At 36.1% G+C, this 15,443-nt stretch overlaps 1 protein-coding gene across 2 annotated transcripts in view; it reads right to left on the bottom strand.

Annotated features, from left to right (window-relative positions):
- The window catches only part of LOC112045115 (scavenger receptor class B member 1), a 67,707-nt gene that overhangs the window by 51,190 nt on the left and 1,074 nt on the right, over window positions 1-15,443 (bottom strand). The window contains exons 1-2 of one of the 2 annotated variants that reach the window (XM_052882987.1): window positions 11,112-11,324; window positions 9,048-9,450 (exon numbers count right to left, since the gene is read on the bottom strand). In XM_052882987.1, the coding sequence (XP_052738947.1) occupies window positions 9,048-9,063 (16 nt within the window). In that variant the 5' untranslated portion in view covers window positions 9,064-9,450; window positions 11,112-11,324. Of the gene's footprint in view, window positions 1-9,047; window positions 9,451-11,111; window positions 11,325-15,443 lie in introns of those variants that run through there. The other variant, XM_024081196.2, reaches the window with a different exon arrangement.

Here is a 15,443-nt window from a genome sequence, read left to right as displayed (position 1 = left end):
TACTACTGGTCCGATTTGAAAAATTCTTTCAGTGTTAGATAGCCCATTTATCGAGGAAGGCTATAGGCTATATATTATCCATGTATTCCTACAGGAACGGGAACCACGCGGGTGAAACCGCACGGCGCCAGCTAGTTATATATATTTCTGTTTGGCACGGCACCTTGACACGGCTAAACCGATGAATGAATTTTGGTACAAAGAAAAACCTTGAAGATTTTTTTTTGCGATAATAAAATGAAAATATAGGTTTCAAAATTTGTATGTCTCATCTATACTTATAATAAATCTATAGAGAGGTCAATTCTGTACATGAAATATATTTCCAAAATAACTATCAGGGGGTGATTAGTGGTCGATACTGATGCCAAAAATGCAATCAGTAAAATTTTTGTCTGTCTGTCTGTCTGTCTGTATGTTCTTTATAGAAACAAAAACTACTCGACGGATTTTAACGAAACTTGGTACAATTATTCTTCATACTCTTGGGCAGGTTATAGAGTACTTTTCATCACGCTACGATCAATAGGAGCAGAGCAGTGAAGGGAAATGTTGGGAAAACGGGAGATGTTACCCATTTTTTTAAGCTTTCGCCGCGTGGTATGTTCGTTATTGAAACTAAAGCTACTCGACGGATTTTAACAAAACTTGGTACAATTATTCTTCATACTCCTGGGCAGGTTATAGTATACTTTTCATCACGCTACGATTAATAGGAGCAGAGCAGTGAAGGGAAATGTTGGGAAAACGGGAGATGTTACCCATTTTTTTAAGCTTTCGCCGCGTGGTATGTTCGTTATTGAAACTAAAGCTACTCGACGGATTTTAACAAAACTTGGTACAATTATTCTTCATACTCCTGGACAGGTTATAGTATACTTTTCATCACGCTACGATTAATAGGAGCAGAGCAGTGAAGGGAAAAGTTGAGAAACGGGAGAAGTTACTCCATTTTTCCAGCTTCCGTCGCCGTCGCGTGGTAGGGTAGGGGTGGGGTAGGGTTAGGGTAGTGGTAGGGTAAGGATAGGGTAGGGATAGGGTAGGGGTAGGGTAGGGGTAGGGGTAGTAATAGGGTTTCACGCGGACAAAGTCGCGGGCGTCCGCTAGTGTTAAATAAAATAAAAATGTTTAAGTGTTTTTCAGATATCATGGCTACTGTGAGTAATACTACTACTATCGTGAATCGCCTCAAACTTTCAGGAGTGTAACGAACTGTCACCATACCCATGCTATCTGAAATACACTTTACGTGCTGTGTTTGAAGAATTTTGAGCGCGACTCGGATGGAACCTCGCATAATTCGATTTAGCATAGTTCAAAAAATAGGTCTTTGAATTACTTTGAGGCGATATCTTAACTAATTAAGACGCACTGCGTATTAAACTAATAAAATTGACAGCTCATTTATATCCTGTACCGTTTAACTATAAATCAAAATATAATTTACCTACCATCAAAAAAAATGCAAGTTGTTATCGATGGTTTTATAGTTAGAGAGCTGATGAACAGTTTTGAGCATATTAACAAATAATTATCGTTGAGTCACAGAATAGAGAATGATACAGAATGAGTATTTACAACCCGCAGTGAAGCCGGTGAAACCAATAAAAAAACAAATGACACGCTTGCGTCTCGTTGACGTACGCACAATGTTTTTTTCATAATTTATATTTCACTAATAACAATTACCTAAATTAATACCTTATTAGACTAATAATAATCAATAACTACATATAAAAAAATACTCCATCTTATTTTTTTTAGTTATTTATAAACAGTTTTTAAAAATATTTAAAAACCTAAGACGCCATTTTTCTTTCACCGTTTGACCATTTGAGATTTTTTTTTCATTAATTTCTTAAAATGCACACAACTGAAAAGTTGGAGGTGCATGCCCCGGACGAGATTCGAACCCACACCCTCCGACGACTCTTAGACCATAAGTATATTACTACAAAGCATATTTTTTGTGATGCTCTACAGAATCCTATATCTTTTTAATATTAAAATCCATTACCTCATTGTTTATAGGTTAAAAAATATTGGCAACTAACTTAATTTTTTGTACTTGATTGCGCACAAGTTTTTTCATGCAATCGTTTAAAAGTTCAATATATATATATATATTTTGCTGCTGACAGACTGTGCTGTTAGCACACCTGATGGTTAGTGGTAAACTATTACATATGAACAGAGCAGCGCATCGCAGGCGCATGGCAGGTACTGCCCAGATCTCGTGTAGTAGGTAACCGAAATGGGTGTGGATTTTCATCCTCCTCCTAACAAGTTAGCCCGTTTCCAACTTAGATTGCTTCATCACTTACCGTAAGGTGAGATTGACAAAAAAAAGCAAGAAATATGACAGTAGTACTTCTCCGGACAACATCTCAAAATGCTCACAAAAAGCTCTACAACAACAACATACATCAAAGCTTTAGTCATAAAAAAAAATAACATTGAGGTTAATCATGTTCCTTGTCTCATTCGCACTTTTTAAAGTAATAGTAGTGCAGACAAGGACAAAATATGGAAAATCCGAAGGCTGCGGTTTGCTTTGTAATGTCGATTTACGGAAAATCACTTCGGATGCAAATTAATTAGCGAATAGCTCGGCAAGGCGACATCCCACTCACTCCTTTTTCAATATTATAAAATCACTTCCTTCTAAGACAGGAACTAAATAATACTTTGTTTACATAGTCAAAAAACAGCGAAGCCGTTGCAAAATAGGGCATTTTAAAACTCGAGTGCATTTTACAAACCGTGGTTCGTTTTAAAAATCAAGAATTTTCGTAAACAAAAAAGTTTATCGTCTCATTGAGATGAAGTTACTCACGAAAAATGTACATTAATTCCGAAATCAAAGGAAATAGCTAGGACGAAAATATTTTCAAAATCTCCATACATACCTACATAGGTCACTCGTTTCCTTAAAGCGATTAAGTATTGCACGAAGGTAAACAAGTCAATAAACAGAGTTAGAAGCGTAATTACATACCGTAGTACTACGGCTTAGCAATCATACAGTAGGTGACTTCCATATAGAAACACACTTCTAGCAAAATCTGGTCACTTTATTATCACTATAATAGCGGAAAAATGAGCATGCTAGTCAAATTATTTTGCTTGCTTTAGTCAAATTATTTCAAGTGCTTACCGCCACGTACATATTTTTACCTATGTAAAACCCTTCTGATATATTACATCAGTATTGCTAATGCAAAAACCAATCTTTCAGCGATTTTAGTTTATCCCTTAGATAATACCGCTTTTAGAAAATATGGTTTGGAACTTTCGATGAAACAAAATCAAATATCATCCATTCATTTAAAAAGCTACGTTAATTTGGAATCGAAAGTCCATCATACAAAGTACATCAACACTTTTGGAAATGTCTTTATTTCAATTCATTAGAAGGAAGGAGTAGTAAGGTAAAAGAAAAACTACACTTTTTATTGTGTTTTGATTCAAAGCGAAAAGTATAACTTAAATTGTTTTTTTTTTAGGTTTAGAACAATTCATCTTCTTCAAAAATCCAAAAGAAGCCTACTGGGTAAAAGTGCTACAGGCTTTTGAAGTGGTGGTAAGATGACATTTAAACCAAGCGCGTTTGAATCAAATAATATGAAGGGCCGTCGATTTTTTTAGCTTTAGGCGGGCTACAGACCTGGAGTGCCATTCCATTATTTTATACTCGTCGATGAAATATTCGCGAACAAGCTTTATTCGAATCTGAACTTTATTTCTATGGGATGTCAAAATTAAAATGTCGCTAACAACGAAGTTTCCATGGAATCCAACGACACACACACAGTCACAGTGCTGTAACTTTACAGAATTCGGGGTCTGTAGTTTTAACTGTAAGTCGAACTCTATGACAGTAAGTCATTACAGTCATGTCAGTTATAACGTCCGTGTGTAAGCAAAATTTTTACAGTTTTGTCTAAAGGTTTCGATTGAAATTTCGGTTAGATCAACTCTACAGTTAAAACTGTAAGTATGTAGCCCACATTACATACCAACGCGACGTGCAAGGCATGGAGGCAAGTGTGTGACAGTCCAGTAAATCTGGAGTCAATATAGATTGACCTACTGTATGTTAATCAAACTGTGATAATGCCCTTAGTGGAATTTTTAATCAATTTAATCTAAAATAGGTTACAATTTTGCAAACTGATTTTAACGCACCTACCGGACATTGCTTAATCTATATTGCTGTTCCTCCATTTCTACAACATGAGAGGAAACTGATGTTGCAGAAATAGTCAAAGATAATTTATGCGTAATATATTTTTCCAATTAATGTACTTGAATTTTTTTATTTTCTCATTAATGCAAATGAAAATTGGTCCCCATTGTATTCCGATTCACATCTGGCGAGACCCAGATAGGGATGCCAACATTTTTTGAGAAAAATATGGTATTTTTCAGATTAAAAATATATAACACGCTCAAAGAAAACAGAGTACCTACTTACGTATTTTATGGAATACGCGAAAAGAATACATTAATTAACATTCTAATGATTTTTTAAGTTATTTGCATTTTTACAAAAATAAGAGTGTCCAATTGAAAACCAAAAGCTAACTTTATTGTAATTTCTTTGTTAAAAGCTCGAATCCTCTATAAGACAGACAAGTTTGAATACGCTAGACGTTATTCATCTGTCAAAAACTAATGTTCGTAGCGTTTCAAAATGATATATTTGTTTGTTAGATTTCATTGACGATAATATAGTATTTTTGCGTGCTATAAATAGTACACAGATCCAAAATATAGTACAATACTATTTATTATTATACTAGCGCAGGCCCGTGACTTCGTCCGCCTTTGGACCTCCTTAATCCGGCCCTATCGCAAAATCCGTTCTTAGTGGATACTTAATAACTATATAGACTACCTCAATGCTAAATTTCATCTTTGTACGTCCAGTTGTTTACGAGATTTCCTGATGAATCCTTTCGCATTTATATATTAACTTGTAGACGCTGCGCGGTTTCACCCACGTGGCTCCCGTTCCCGTAGGAATACGGGGATAAAATGTAGCCTATAGCCTTCCTCGATAAATGTGCTATCTTATACTGAAAGAATTTATCAAATCGGACCAGTAGTTCCTGAGATTAGCGCGTTCAATCAAACAAAACAAACAAACAAACTCTTCAGCTTTATAATATTAGTATAGATTTTACAGATGGCAAACCTAGGTGAGACCGCAGTGAAAGGCTGTTTTCTGTAGAGAATAAAGAGGTAAAATGGTGTTATATGGACAATTTCTGAAGCCACTGAACCGATTTTGAAAATTCTTTTACTAATAGAAAGCTACGTTTATTGTGAGTGTGTCGTAGGCTTTATTTTAACTCTGTCTTCCCACGGGAACAAGAACTACGCGGGTAAAACCGTGGGGCGTGGGCTAGATTTTTATAAAACTTAACGTTGTATAAAAAAATAACAAGAAATCGGTATGATTACTATCGAAATGTATTTAATTCTTCAGTTTCACTGACTAACTAAAACCAAAAATCTTAGCGGTTTTTTAAAATTAAGTATTTTTACCCGATATCCGGTATAGCGAAGTCGCAGAAGTTCCGGGTTCAAATCCGGTTTGTATCGGTCGGCGGATTAATATCAATCATAATTATTAAGTTATCTATTAGAAAATGGTAATTTCTAAGAATCATTAATGCATGTAAAATTAAAAATTTTACATGCATTAATGATTTCGATTTGACTTACCGACTTCAAACCGATCAGTAGATAGAACATAGGTTACGACGGTAATTTGCTTTTTAGTGTTGTATGAAATCGATTAATTTTTTTTTTTAATGAATGATGAATATTTTATTTTCCATTTATGTGTGTCCCAGAATACTTTACTGCCGATGTCTCTAAAAAGTTATTTCGAAGACTTCCAGCTCTGTCGCCACATAATTCATTGGTTGCGCATTTTTGTGTTTTTAAAGTCAATTAACTTTTTGGCGGCGTCCGTGGCGCAGTGGTATGCGCGGTGGATTCACAAGACGGAGGTCCTGGGTTCGATCCCCGGCTGGGCAGATTGAGATTTTCTTAATTTGTCCAGGTCTGGTTGGTGGGAGGCTTCGACCGTGGCTAGTTACCACCCTACCGTCAAAGACGTACCGCCAAGCGATTTAGCGTTCCGGTACGATGCCGTGTAGAAACCGAAGGGGGTGTGGATTTTCATCCTCCTCCTAACAAGTTAGCCCGCTTCCATCTTAGACTGCATCATCACTTACCATCAGGGGCTAACTTGTAAAGAATAAAAAAAAACTTGAATTTTTTTAAGTTTCTGAATTTCGACGCAGATGACAACGCGGGCCAAAACTAGTATAAGATAATTACGAGTATGACCACATCAATCGACAATACAATAACATACAGTTAAGTACTTTGAACTCATCAAAAAGCTTCTGCGCTTTTCTAGAAGCGCAATCAAGTCATTCAGTTACGAGTATATATTCGTACTTCCATTCCATACATTATAACGATACCTATTTACACCGTAACGAAACGGATTCGACACGATAATGCAGTGTGTGGTAAGATCATACTTGACAGGGAAGTGGTTTACATCACAGATTAATCAATAATAGGCAGAGTACCACTCTAAGCGTCGCATCAGTAACTTTCAATATTATCCAAGAAAATGGCGTCTTATGTTTTAAATATCTTAAAAACTAAAGAAATTAAATGCAGTAAGTATTTTTTATTGGTAATTGATTGTTGTTAGTGTTAAATTTTGAAATACAAGTTATGAAAAACGTTTGTATATGCGGATGACAAAGACACGCGTGACGTTTGGTTTTTTATGGGTCTCACCGGCTTCACCACGCTGCTCGTTAAGACTCATTTTGTATGATCTTTATTCTGTGATTTATATTTAGTAGGTAGACGTCCGTTATTAACGGATTTTGGGAGAGGGCCAGATTAGGGAGGTTTAAGGGCGGGTGTTTGCTAGTTTATTATAAATGTGAAAGTATTTGTGTTTGTTTGTACGTCTAAACCACAAAACTGATCTTGAAAATTATTTAATTTTATATTTATTTTATTACTCTTTAAGCGTCTGATTTTTCAACGGTTTACAGGTTTAGATGTGAAAGTTTGACAAATAAACAAACTCACATTTGCATTTCTATCTTAGGATTCATGAATATTGTTGAAATTCTAACAACAAAATGTAATTTTTTTTATTCTTTACAAGTTAGCCCTTGACTTTAATCTCTCTCCCTCCCTCCTCTCCCCCTCCCTTGACTTTTTGTTAGGAGCTGGATGAAAATCCGCACCTCTTTCGGTTTCTACACGATATCGTATCGGAACGCTTAATCGCTTGACGTAGCCAGACTTGGACCAATTAACAAAACCTCAATCGGCCCAGCCGGGCATCGAACCCAGGACCTCCGAATTGTAAATACATTACGCATACCAATGCACCACAGAGAGGAAGGGAATGAGAATTTCATACTCATAAATTGATTGTCGAATACTAAATATCAGCACGATCCAAGCCACATACAAAAGCTTGTTAAACAAATCATTGTGTTGATGGAACAGTAATAATTACCACATCTATGAATAGATTCCACATGATTTTGCGTGACTAAAAACCTTTAGCTATTTTTAACGAAACACACAAAAACCTCCAAAACAATGTTTTTATAACCGTGTCATATTTTTTTTAAATTATGTTCTAGAAAATCCTAATTCACTCACCGTGATGTATTGTTATGTAATGTTAAATTACAAAAAATTCAAGAAAATTGTAAAGTGGGTGGTTTTAAGGTGCTTGTACACTAAGTGTAGGTGAATGAAACAAAAACTAATGAAAAGATTAAAACGTTACTCGTGATTCCGTTATCAACCCATATTCGGCTCACTGCTGAGCTCGAGTCTCCTCTGAGAATGAGAGGGGTTAGGCCAATAGTCCACCACGCTGGCCCAATGCGGATTGGCAGACTTTACACACGCAGAGAATTAAGAAAATTCTCTGGTATGCAGGTTTCTTCACGATGTTTTCCTTCACCGTTTGAGACACGTGATATTTAAATTCTTAAATTGCACAAAACTGAAAATTTGGAGGTGCATGCTCCGGGCCGGATTCGAACCCACACCCTCCGGAATCAATCGGAGGCAGAGGTCATATACACTGGGCTATCACGGCTCTCCTCGATTCGTGATTAGAAGAATTTATTTTCAGTTTTAATTTAACCTCCGACGCAAAGGTGTTATAAGTATAACGTGTCTGTCTGTCTGTTTGTCTGTCTGTCAGTCTGTAGGTGGCACTATATCTCCCGAACGGATGAAGCGATTTCAATTTAGTTTTGTTTGTATGAAAGATTACATATGGGTGAGTGTTTCTAGATATGTTTGATGGAAATCGGTTAAGCCACTTAAAAGTTCTGGGGATTGAAAGTGGTGAAGAATAACCGAATGTCTGCAAATATAGTCGAGTGATGTCTCAAATGAAAGCGCACTGAAAGAGAATATTGGTGACTTAATCGAGAGAGCAATTAATAATTTCATGACCATCGGGAGTTTTTCAAAATTTTCAATTTTGTGTCATTCACAATTTTAACAAGTTATTCACAATTTTAAGTCGGGACCAATATAGGATAGAATGATTTTAGTCGCACCTTTATTGATCCGTCTCGTTTATTTTGTATAGACAATTACTAAATAACGTTTTTTTAATTGCAATTTTTTTAACAGGGCCATGATATACCATTTTAAAACCCTTATGAAAAGCTCTTGAATTTGATACCCATATTGCAATATTCTAAAATATTTTTTTTCATTTACGAGTCTTTGGCGTCTCACAGTCCTCGTGTTGGTTTTTTTTTAATTTCACCTATCTAAGATCACTTGGGTAGAGATTACACTAGGGAAAAATTAAGACAAATATACGGAATATAAATTACGTAAAACCCTTCAGCGGTTTGGAAGATATGAGGTAATATAGAATATTACATACATACATATACATACAAGATACGTGCGAAAAACATAACCCTTCTTGAAAAAAGAAGTATACTTACGGTTTTCTCTGTACATTTTCTGCTTCTCGATGTCCGTAGACTCACACGAATATATCTTCAACTTTTATTTATTATATTTATATACACAATAAAATACGAATATTGCATATACGATTTAGTTACATACATAAATATAGTGTTATGTTATATATTTTAAATGTAGAAACATAATATTAAATATAATACAGTTATATAACTACACAAAATCTGTTGATAGTTGTTTATTTTTATATAACAAGAATATATTACAGTAAATTTAAAATATAATGCGAGTTCTTTGTAAATATATAATAGTATATCATGTTATTTTTATAATATTCGTATATTTTACAGCTTATGATTGTATATAGATATAAAAGTTCCTCTTTTACAGTATTTTATAGCACCAAAAGGTTGAAGATATCTGAAACAAACAAATAAACAAGTTAAAATTTTTGAAAATCTCTCGACACTTGGGAATATTGTAGCTAAAATAAGGAAATGGAACGGCTCTCCGATCCTTCATCGTATATTACTCAGAACCGTCTGATCGCATGAGTTTTCAAACATAAAACACTGCGTCATAATCGGTCTATTTGTTTAGAAGCTACAGGCGAACACAGAGAGACACAAACATACACGCCATACGTCGGGGATTTCAATGTTGGAAAACAATTTAGCAAAATTTGCTATAGAAAGACAACATACATACTCATACGGCTACATATGCTTATATGCAATGCACCTACATATAAATACGCATACCTATATAAAAAGCGAATACGGAGCCTACGTCTACGTGTAAGAAGTCAGCTCAAAATAAAAGTTTTTTTTTTATTCTATACAAGTTAGCCCTTGACTACAATCTCACCTGATGGTAAGTGATGATGCAGTCTAAGATGGAAGCGGGCTAACTTATTAGGAGGAGGATGAAAATCCACACCCCTTTTGGTTTCTACACGGCATCGTACCGGAACGCTAAATCGCTTGGCGGTACGTCTTTGCCGGTAGGGTGGTAACTAGCCACGGCCGAAGCCTCCCACCAGCCAGACCTGGACTAATTAAGAAAATCTCAATCTGCCCAGCCGGGGATCGAACCCAGGACCTCCGTTTTGTAAATCCACCGCACATACCACTGCGCCACGGAGAACATGCACAATTTTGTGTTTACTTACATTATATATTTATGTATTTATAGTCTTTACACTTCTTGAACACACAACTCGACTTTATAGACAATATTTAAGTATTATTTGTTTAAGTAACTATCGTTGTTTAAACGACTTGTGTTTGCGACTAAATGAAATTAATATACACTTTAGTTCGCCTCAGTTTCGACGTGATAGTGACATATCTAATGGTATAAATCTTTGCCTAAATGTAGAAAATGAGTGCCTGCAGAAAAATTTAGAACAATATTAAACGATTATTTAAAACATCATAATTGCCATTATTTTCTTTAAGTTTTTCCATCTAATGATTTACAAATATTGAATCATTTTTTCCGAAAATTCTCAGAAACGAAATTCTCAGTTTCTGCAGTCGGGAAATTGGTGGTGTTTTACCCCCGTGACTCGAAGAAGACGTTATGCCGTCGGTACCCATCATGAACAATAACATATGATTATAGTGATCATTAACATAATATATTATGATCATAGACTCATAGTGATCCTGAGTAAAGAGAACCAAATATTGCCACAAAAATTAGAACTAAACAAGTTACAGTAGGATGGTGATGATTGATGACGTTTCATGTAGGATGGTGCGGGTGACAGTTCGTTTCACTCTTGAAAGTTTGCCGCGATTCACGATAATAGTACGTACGTATTATAAACGTCTTACAGGCGACTTTAACCGTACCCATGCTATCTGAAAAACACTTTAAGTATAACATTTGTAGCTGTTGGGTTTTCCTCTTTTTTAGTTTTTTATACTACTTTTAATATCTAAAAAAAAGAAAAACCATCAAATATTTGAATAAGTCAATCTATTGAGCTTTAGCGAGGCTAACAAAAACCATCCTACTGAAAAGGAATACCTACCTTACCTATGATAATAATCATGTCTAAACTAAATAGGTACCTGTATCTTTTTCAACTATATCAGTGATCTCATTCATAAAAGCAATTCTTGTAACACAAACACAAAGTACGGTAGTTAAAACTTTTACCAATATATTTTCGACTCACGAAAATTACGAATCACATATTATTACACTAAACTCAGTAAATTTTCTAACAAAAACACAATTATTCACTGTCAAGTAAACTTAATTCTATATTACTTAATACCTAAATGTAAAAAATTAAAAACTTAAATGAACTAACTAAACTGTATTTAACTAACTACTAATGACACATTTTATATGTTTGTCATCGTTTTTGTAAAATACCGTCTGTATGCCCACTCTTCACGTTGGTGTATACATTCGCCAGTATGTTGGCCAGTACGTTGGCCAATATGTTGGTATCATGTATCACAAACTTATTAGACTCGATGATGGTGGTGTTGTCCTGATTAAAAAAAAGAACAGCGGCTCAGAGCTTGCGTTTTTACACCTGTCAATGTCACCTGACATTGACATTATCTCTTTCATTACCATTGACAGGTGTCAGAAAAGCAACCTCCGAGCCGACTGGCGACTACCTTGACGTTAGCAGCAGTTAGGGGCACCGGGTCAGAATAGTATGGCACTATAGTGCGAGCACTGTAAAAATATTCTGTGGTGCGAGTATTTCGAAACATCCGTATATCAACCATTATGTTGGCCAACTTGAAAGGCGTATTGGCTGAGGTTTGGCCAATTAATAGCAAATGTGAAGTGTTGGCTTAGATAAGGGAATATTGTAGCTAAAATAAAGAAATGGAACGGCTCTCCGATCCTTCATCGTATGTTACTCAGAACCGTCTGATCGCATGAGTTTTCAAACATAAAACACTGCGTCATAATCGGACTATTTGTTTAGAAGCTACAGGCTAACACAGAGAGACACAAACATACACGCCATACGTCGGGGATTTCAATGTTGGAAAACAATTTTGCAAAGCTATAGAAAGACAACATACATACTCATACGGCTACATCCTACTTAATATTATAAACGCGAAAGTTTGTATGTATGTTTGGATGTTTGTTACTCTTTAACGCCTCGACTACTGAACCAAATTAGCTGAAATTTAGTATTGAGTTATATTATAACCTGGATTAACACATAGGCTGCTTTTTATCCCGGAAAAATCCATGGTTCCTGAGGGATTTGTGAAAAACTAAATTCCACGCGGACGAAGGCGCGGGCGTCCTCTAGTATGCTTATATGCCTACATATAAATGCCCATACCTATATAAAATGCGAATATGGAGCCTACGTCTACGTGTAAGAAGAAGTAAAACCATTATGTTGGCCAACTTGAAAGGCGTATTGGCTGAGGTTTGGCCAATTAATGGCAAATGTGAAGTGTTGGCTTAGATAAAATAAAATACCCACCCTATAGCACTCCTCGATAACGCAGTATTCTACTGGTGAAAGAGTTTTTGAAATCGGATCAGTAGTTCCGAAGATTACCCCATTTAAAGAATGTTACAAACTTACAAACTTTACCTCTTTATAATATTAGTATAGACAGATATTGTAGCTCGTTAATCCGTCTGCCCGGACCCGGTTATTATTATTAACATTTGATAGTGGTAAATAATGCATTTAACATTATGATCGAACTTTGGAAAACGTTCGATTTCTAACCGATTTCAAAAAAAACAGGTTTTCAATTCGACGCATGTTTTTTTTTATATTCGATAATTATAAACCAATTTTGAAAATTCTTTTGTTGTTTGTAAGATTATACTCGAGATTTGTCGCATTTAATTTTCATGAAAATCGGTTCAGTAATTGTATGTTAAAATCAAAATAACTGAAATAGGTAAAAGAAATTGCTCACACTGTGGCGCTTTCGGTCACTATGCTAGAACATACTAAAAACAGGCGGTGCCAAACAACAAAATGAACTTTATGAGTATTTGGCATAGCACCGACCTCAAACCGATCAATAGAAAGAACATAGGTACGATGTTTCTAGAGAAATGCGTCTTTGAAGTCGGTTCAATATATAAGTTAAAAAGATTTTATTTTAAAGTTAAGTGCTCACTCAACAACACGCTTGGTTGGAAAAGCCCGCCAACCCGCATTGAAACAGCGTGGTAGTTCTAAGCTCCATATCTCTTATAAAGGGGGCGGCCTAACCCTGATGATAAGCAATAATGATAGATTATACACATAAGTGTCAAAAACGTGACTTTGTTGACGCAACACAATTTATCTGTAGCATTAAAGATGTCAACATAATTTGTATGGTCTAAAACATTTTTAATTATGTAAACATGGCGATAACACTCGTTGACCTGTTACTTTGTTTAAACTTTGGGCAAGATATCCAAATATAGCAAAGCATTCGTGGATTTCCAGTTTCCTATTGGGTGTTTTAATAAATAAGTAATTACATACACGCCGTAAGTATAAGAGCCGTGATAGCCCAGTGGATATGCCTCCGATTCCGGAGGGTTCGAGTCCGGGGCATGCACCTCCAACTTTTCAGTTGTGTGCATTTTAAGAAATTAAATATCACGTGTCTCAATCGGTGAAGGAAAACATCGTGAGGAAACCTGCATACCAGAGAATTATCTTAATTCTCTGCGTGTGTGAAGTCTGCCAATCCGCATTGGGCCAGCGTGGTGGACTATTGGCCTAACTCCTCTCATTCTGAGAGGAGACTCGAGCTCAGCAGTGAGCCGAATATGAGTTGATATAGTCGAATATGAGATGAAAGATACACGCACGAATCTTCTATCAGCAGAGCAGAATAAATAAGGAAAACAACTATAATCTATTTATCAAAAAAATGGAATCGACTTCAAAGACTTCAGTTATTTTGATTTTAACAAAAAATTATTAAACCGATTTTCGTGAAAATGGGACCATTATGGAAGTTGGTAATACTCTTTCAAACAAGAAAATAAGTTTCAAAATTTATCAGTGAATAATGAAGTTATGAGAATCATTACAAAAAAATATCTTATTGAGAACCTCCTCCTTTTTTTGAAGTTAGTCAAAAAAACTTACTAGCAACAGTTAACAAGTTTATATGGCGTTGGACAACAGAGAGTTACGGGAAATGGACACAAAGATAGCACTGTGTCTTCCTCGTGGTAGAAGATGGGAAGACGGCCTCCGTGGCGCAGTGGATTCACAAGACGGAGGTCCTGGGTTCGATCCCCGGCTGGGCCGACAGAGGTTTTCTTAATTGGTCCAGGTCTGGCTGGTGGGAGCCTTCGGCCGTGGCTAGTTACCACCCTACCGACAAAGACGTACCGTCAAGCGATTTAGCGTTCCGGTACGATGTCGTGAGTGTGGATTTCATCCTACTCTTAACAAGTTAGCCCGCTTCCATCTTAGATTGCATCATCACTTATCATCAGGTGGAATTGTCGTCAAGGGCTAACTTGTAGAGAATAAAAAAAAGAAGATGACTTGAAAAAAATAGGAGGAGCAACTTTGAAGAAGTTAACTAGTACTAGGACAAAACAAAATGGAAAATGATGAAAGAGGCCTACGTGTTAGGAGGACATGCTGATAATATTTAACTGAAACTTAATTTGTAATATTGGTAACTTAAACTATGTATAAAATATTTGTCAGCAATTACATACACGCAAGGATCTTCTATAGCTCAGTTTATTGGGAGTTACCGCCTAACATCCAATCAATCGACCATTCGATCTCTACCGATTGCATTGTAGAACATGGGAAAATTATATTTTTACTTGAAAACTTAAGTATTATCTATTTAAAATAATAAATAATATGTACAGCTTAGAATAAATATTGGGCATTTGTGTGTGGTCCCGTATAATATTTTGTCACTTTAATTATTGTGGACTGCCGAATTTCTTTAATGATCTATGGATCTGACTAGCTAACTATGGGTCTCATAAAAAGGCTCAAACAACTCAATGTGCACAGAATTGCCACAGAAATATCTGAGATAAATATATGAGGCACATAGTTCGATGGACGTTGGAGTTCCAAGGTGCTGGAATGCGGAAAGCGCAGTGTTGGTCAAACCCCACTAGGTGTTATATGTAGCCGCTGGGTTCGCTCAAGACAGTGATGTTTGAAAGTTCCTACTAAATGCCAATGCCCAGAATAGGGTATCCAACGGCTGATAATAATGAAGACTATTTTAAATAATACTATAGTTCCAAGGGGCAGACACAGCACAGGGCGTCGCGAAGTTAAAGCGGCAATAGCAGGCCTCATAGTTCGAAGAGCTGATGTTGGAGTCCCAAGGTGCTGGAATGGCGACCCCACACCGTAAAGCGCAGTGTTAAGATTAACCTCCTACAAGGTGGACCGAGGATAT

This window comes from Bicyclus anynana, chromosome 8 (genome assembly GCF_947172395.1).
Source record: "Bicyclus anynana chromosome 8, ilBicAnyn1.1, whole genome shotgun sequence".
NCBI classification, from domain to species: domain Eukaryota; kingdom Metazoa; phylum Arthropoda; class Insecta; order Lepidoptera; family Nymphalidae; genus Bicyclus; species Bicyclus anynana.
Note: the sequence above shows the minus strand (reverse complement) of the source record. Positions and strands in the feature narration are given on the sequence as shown.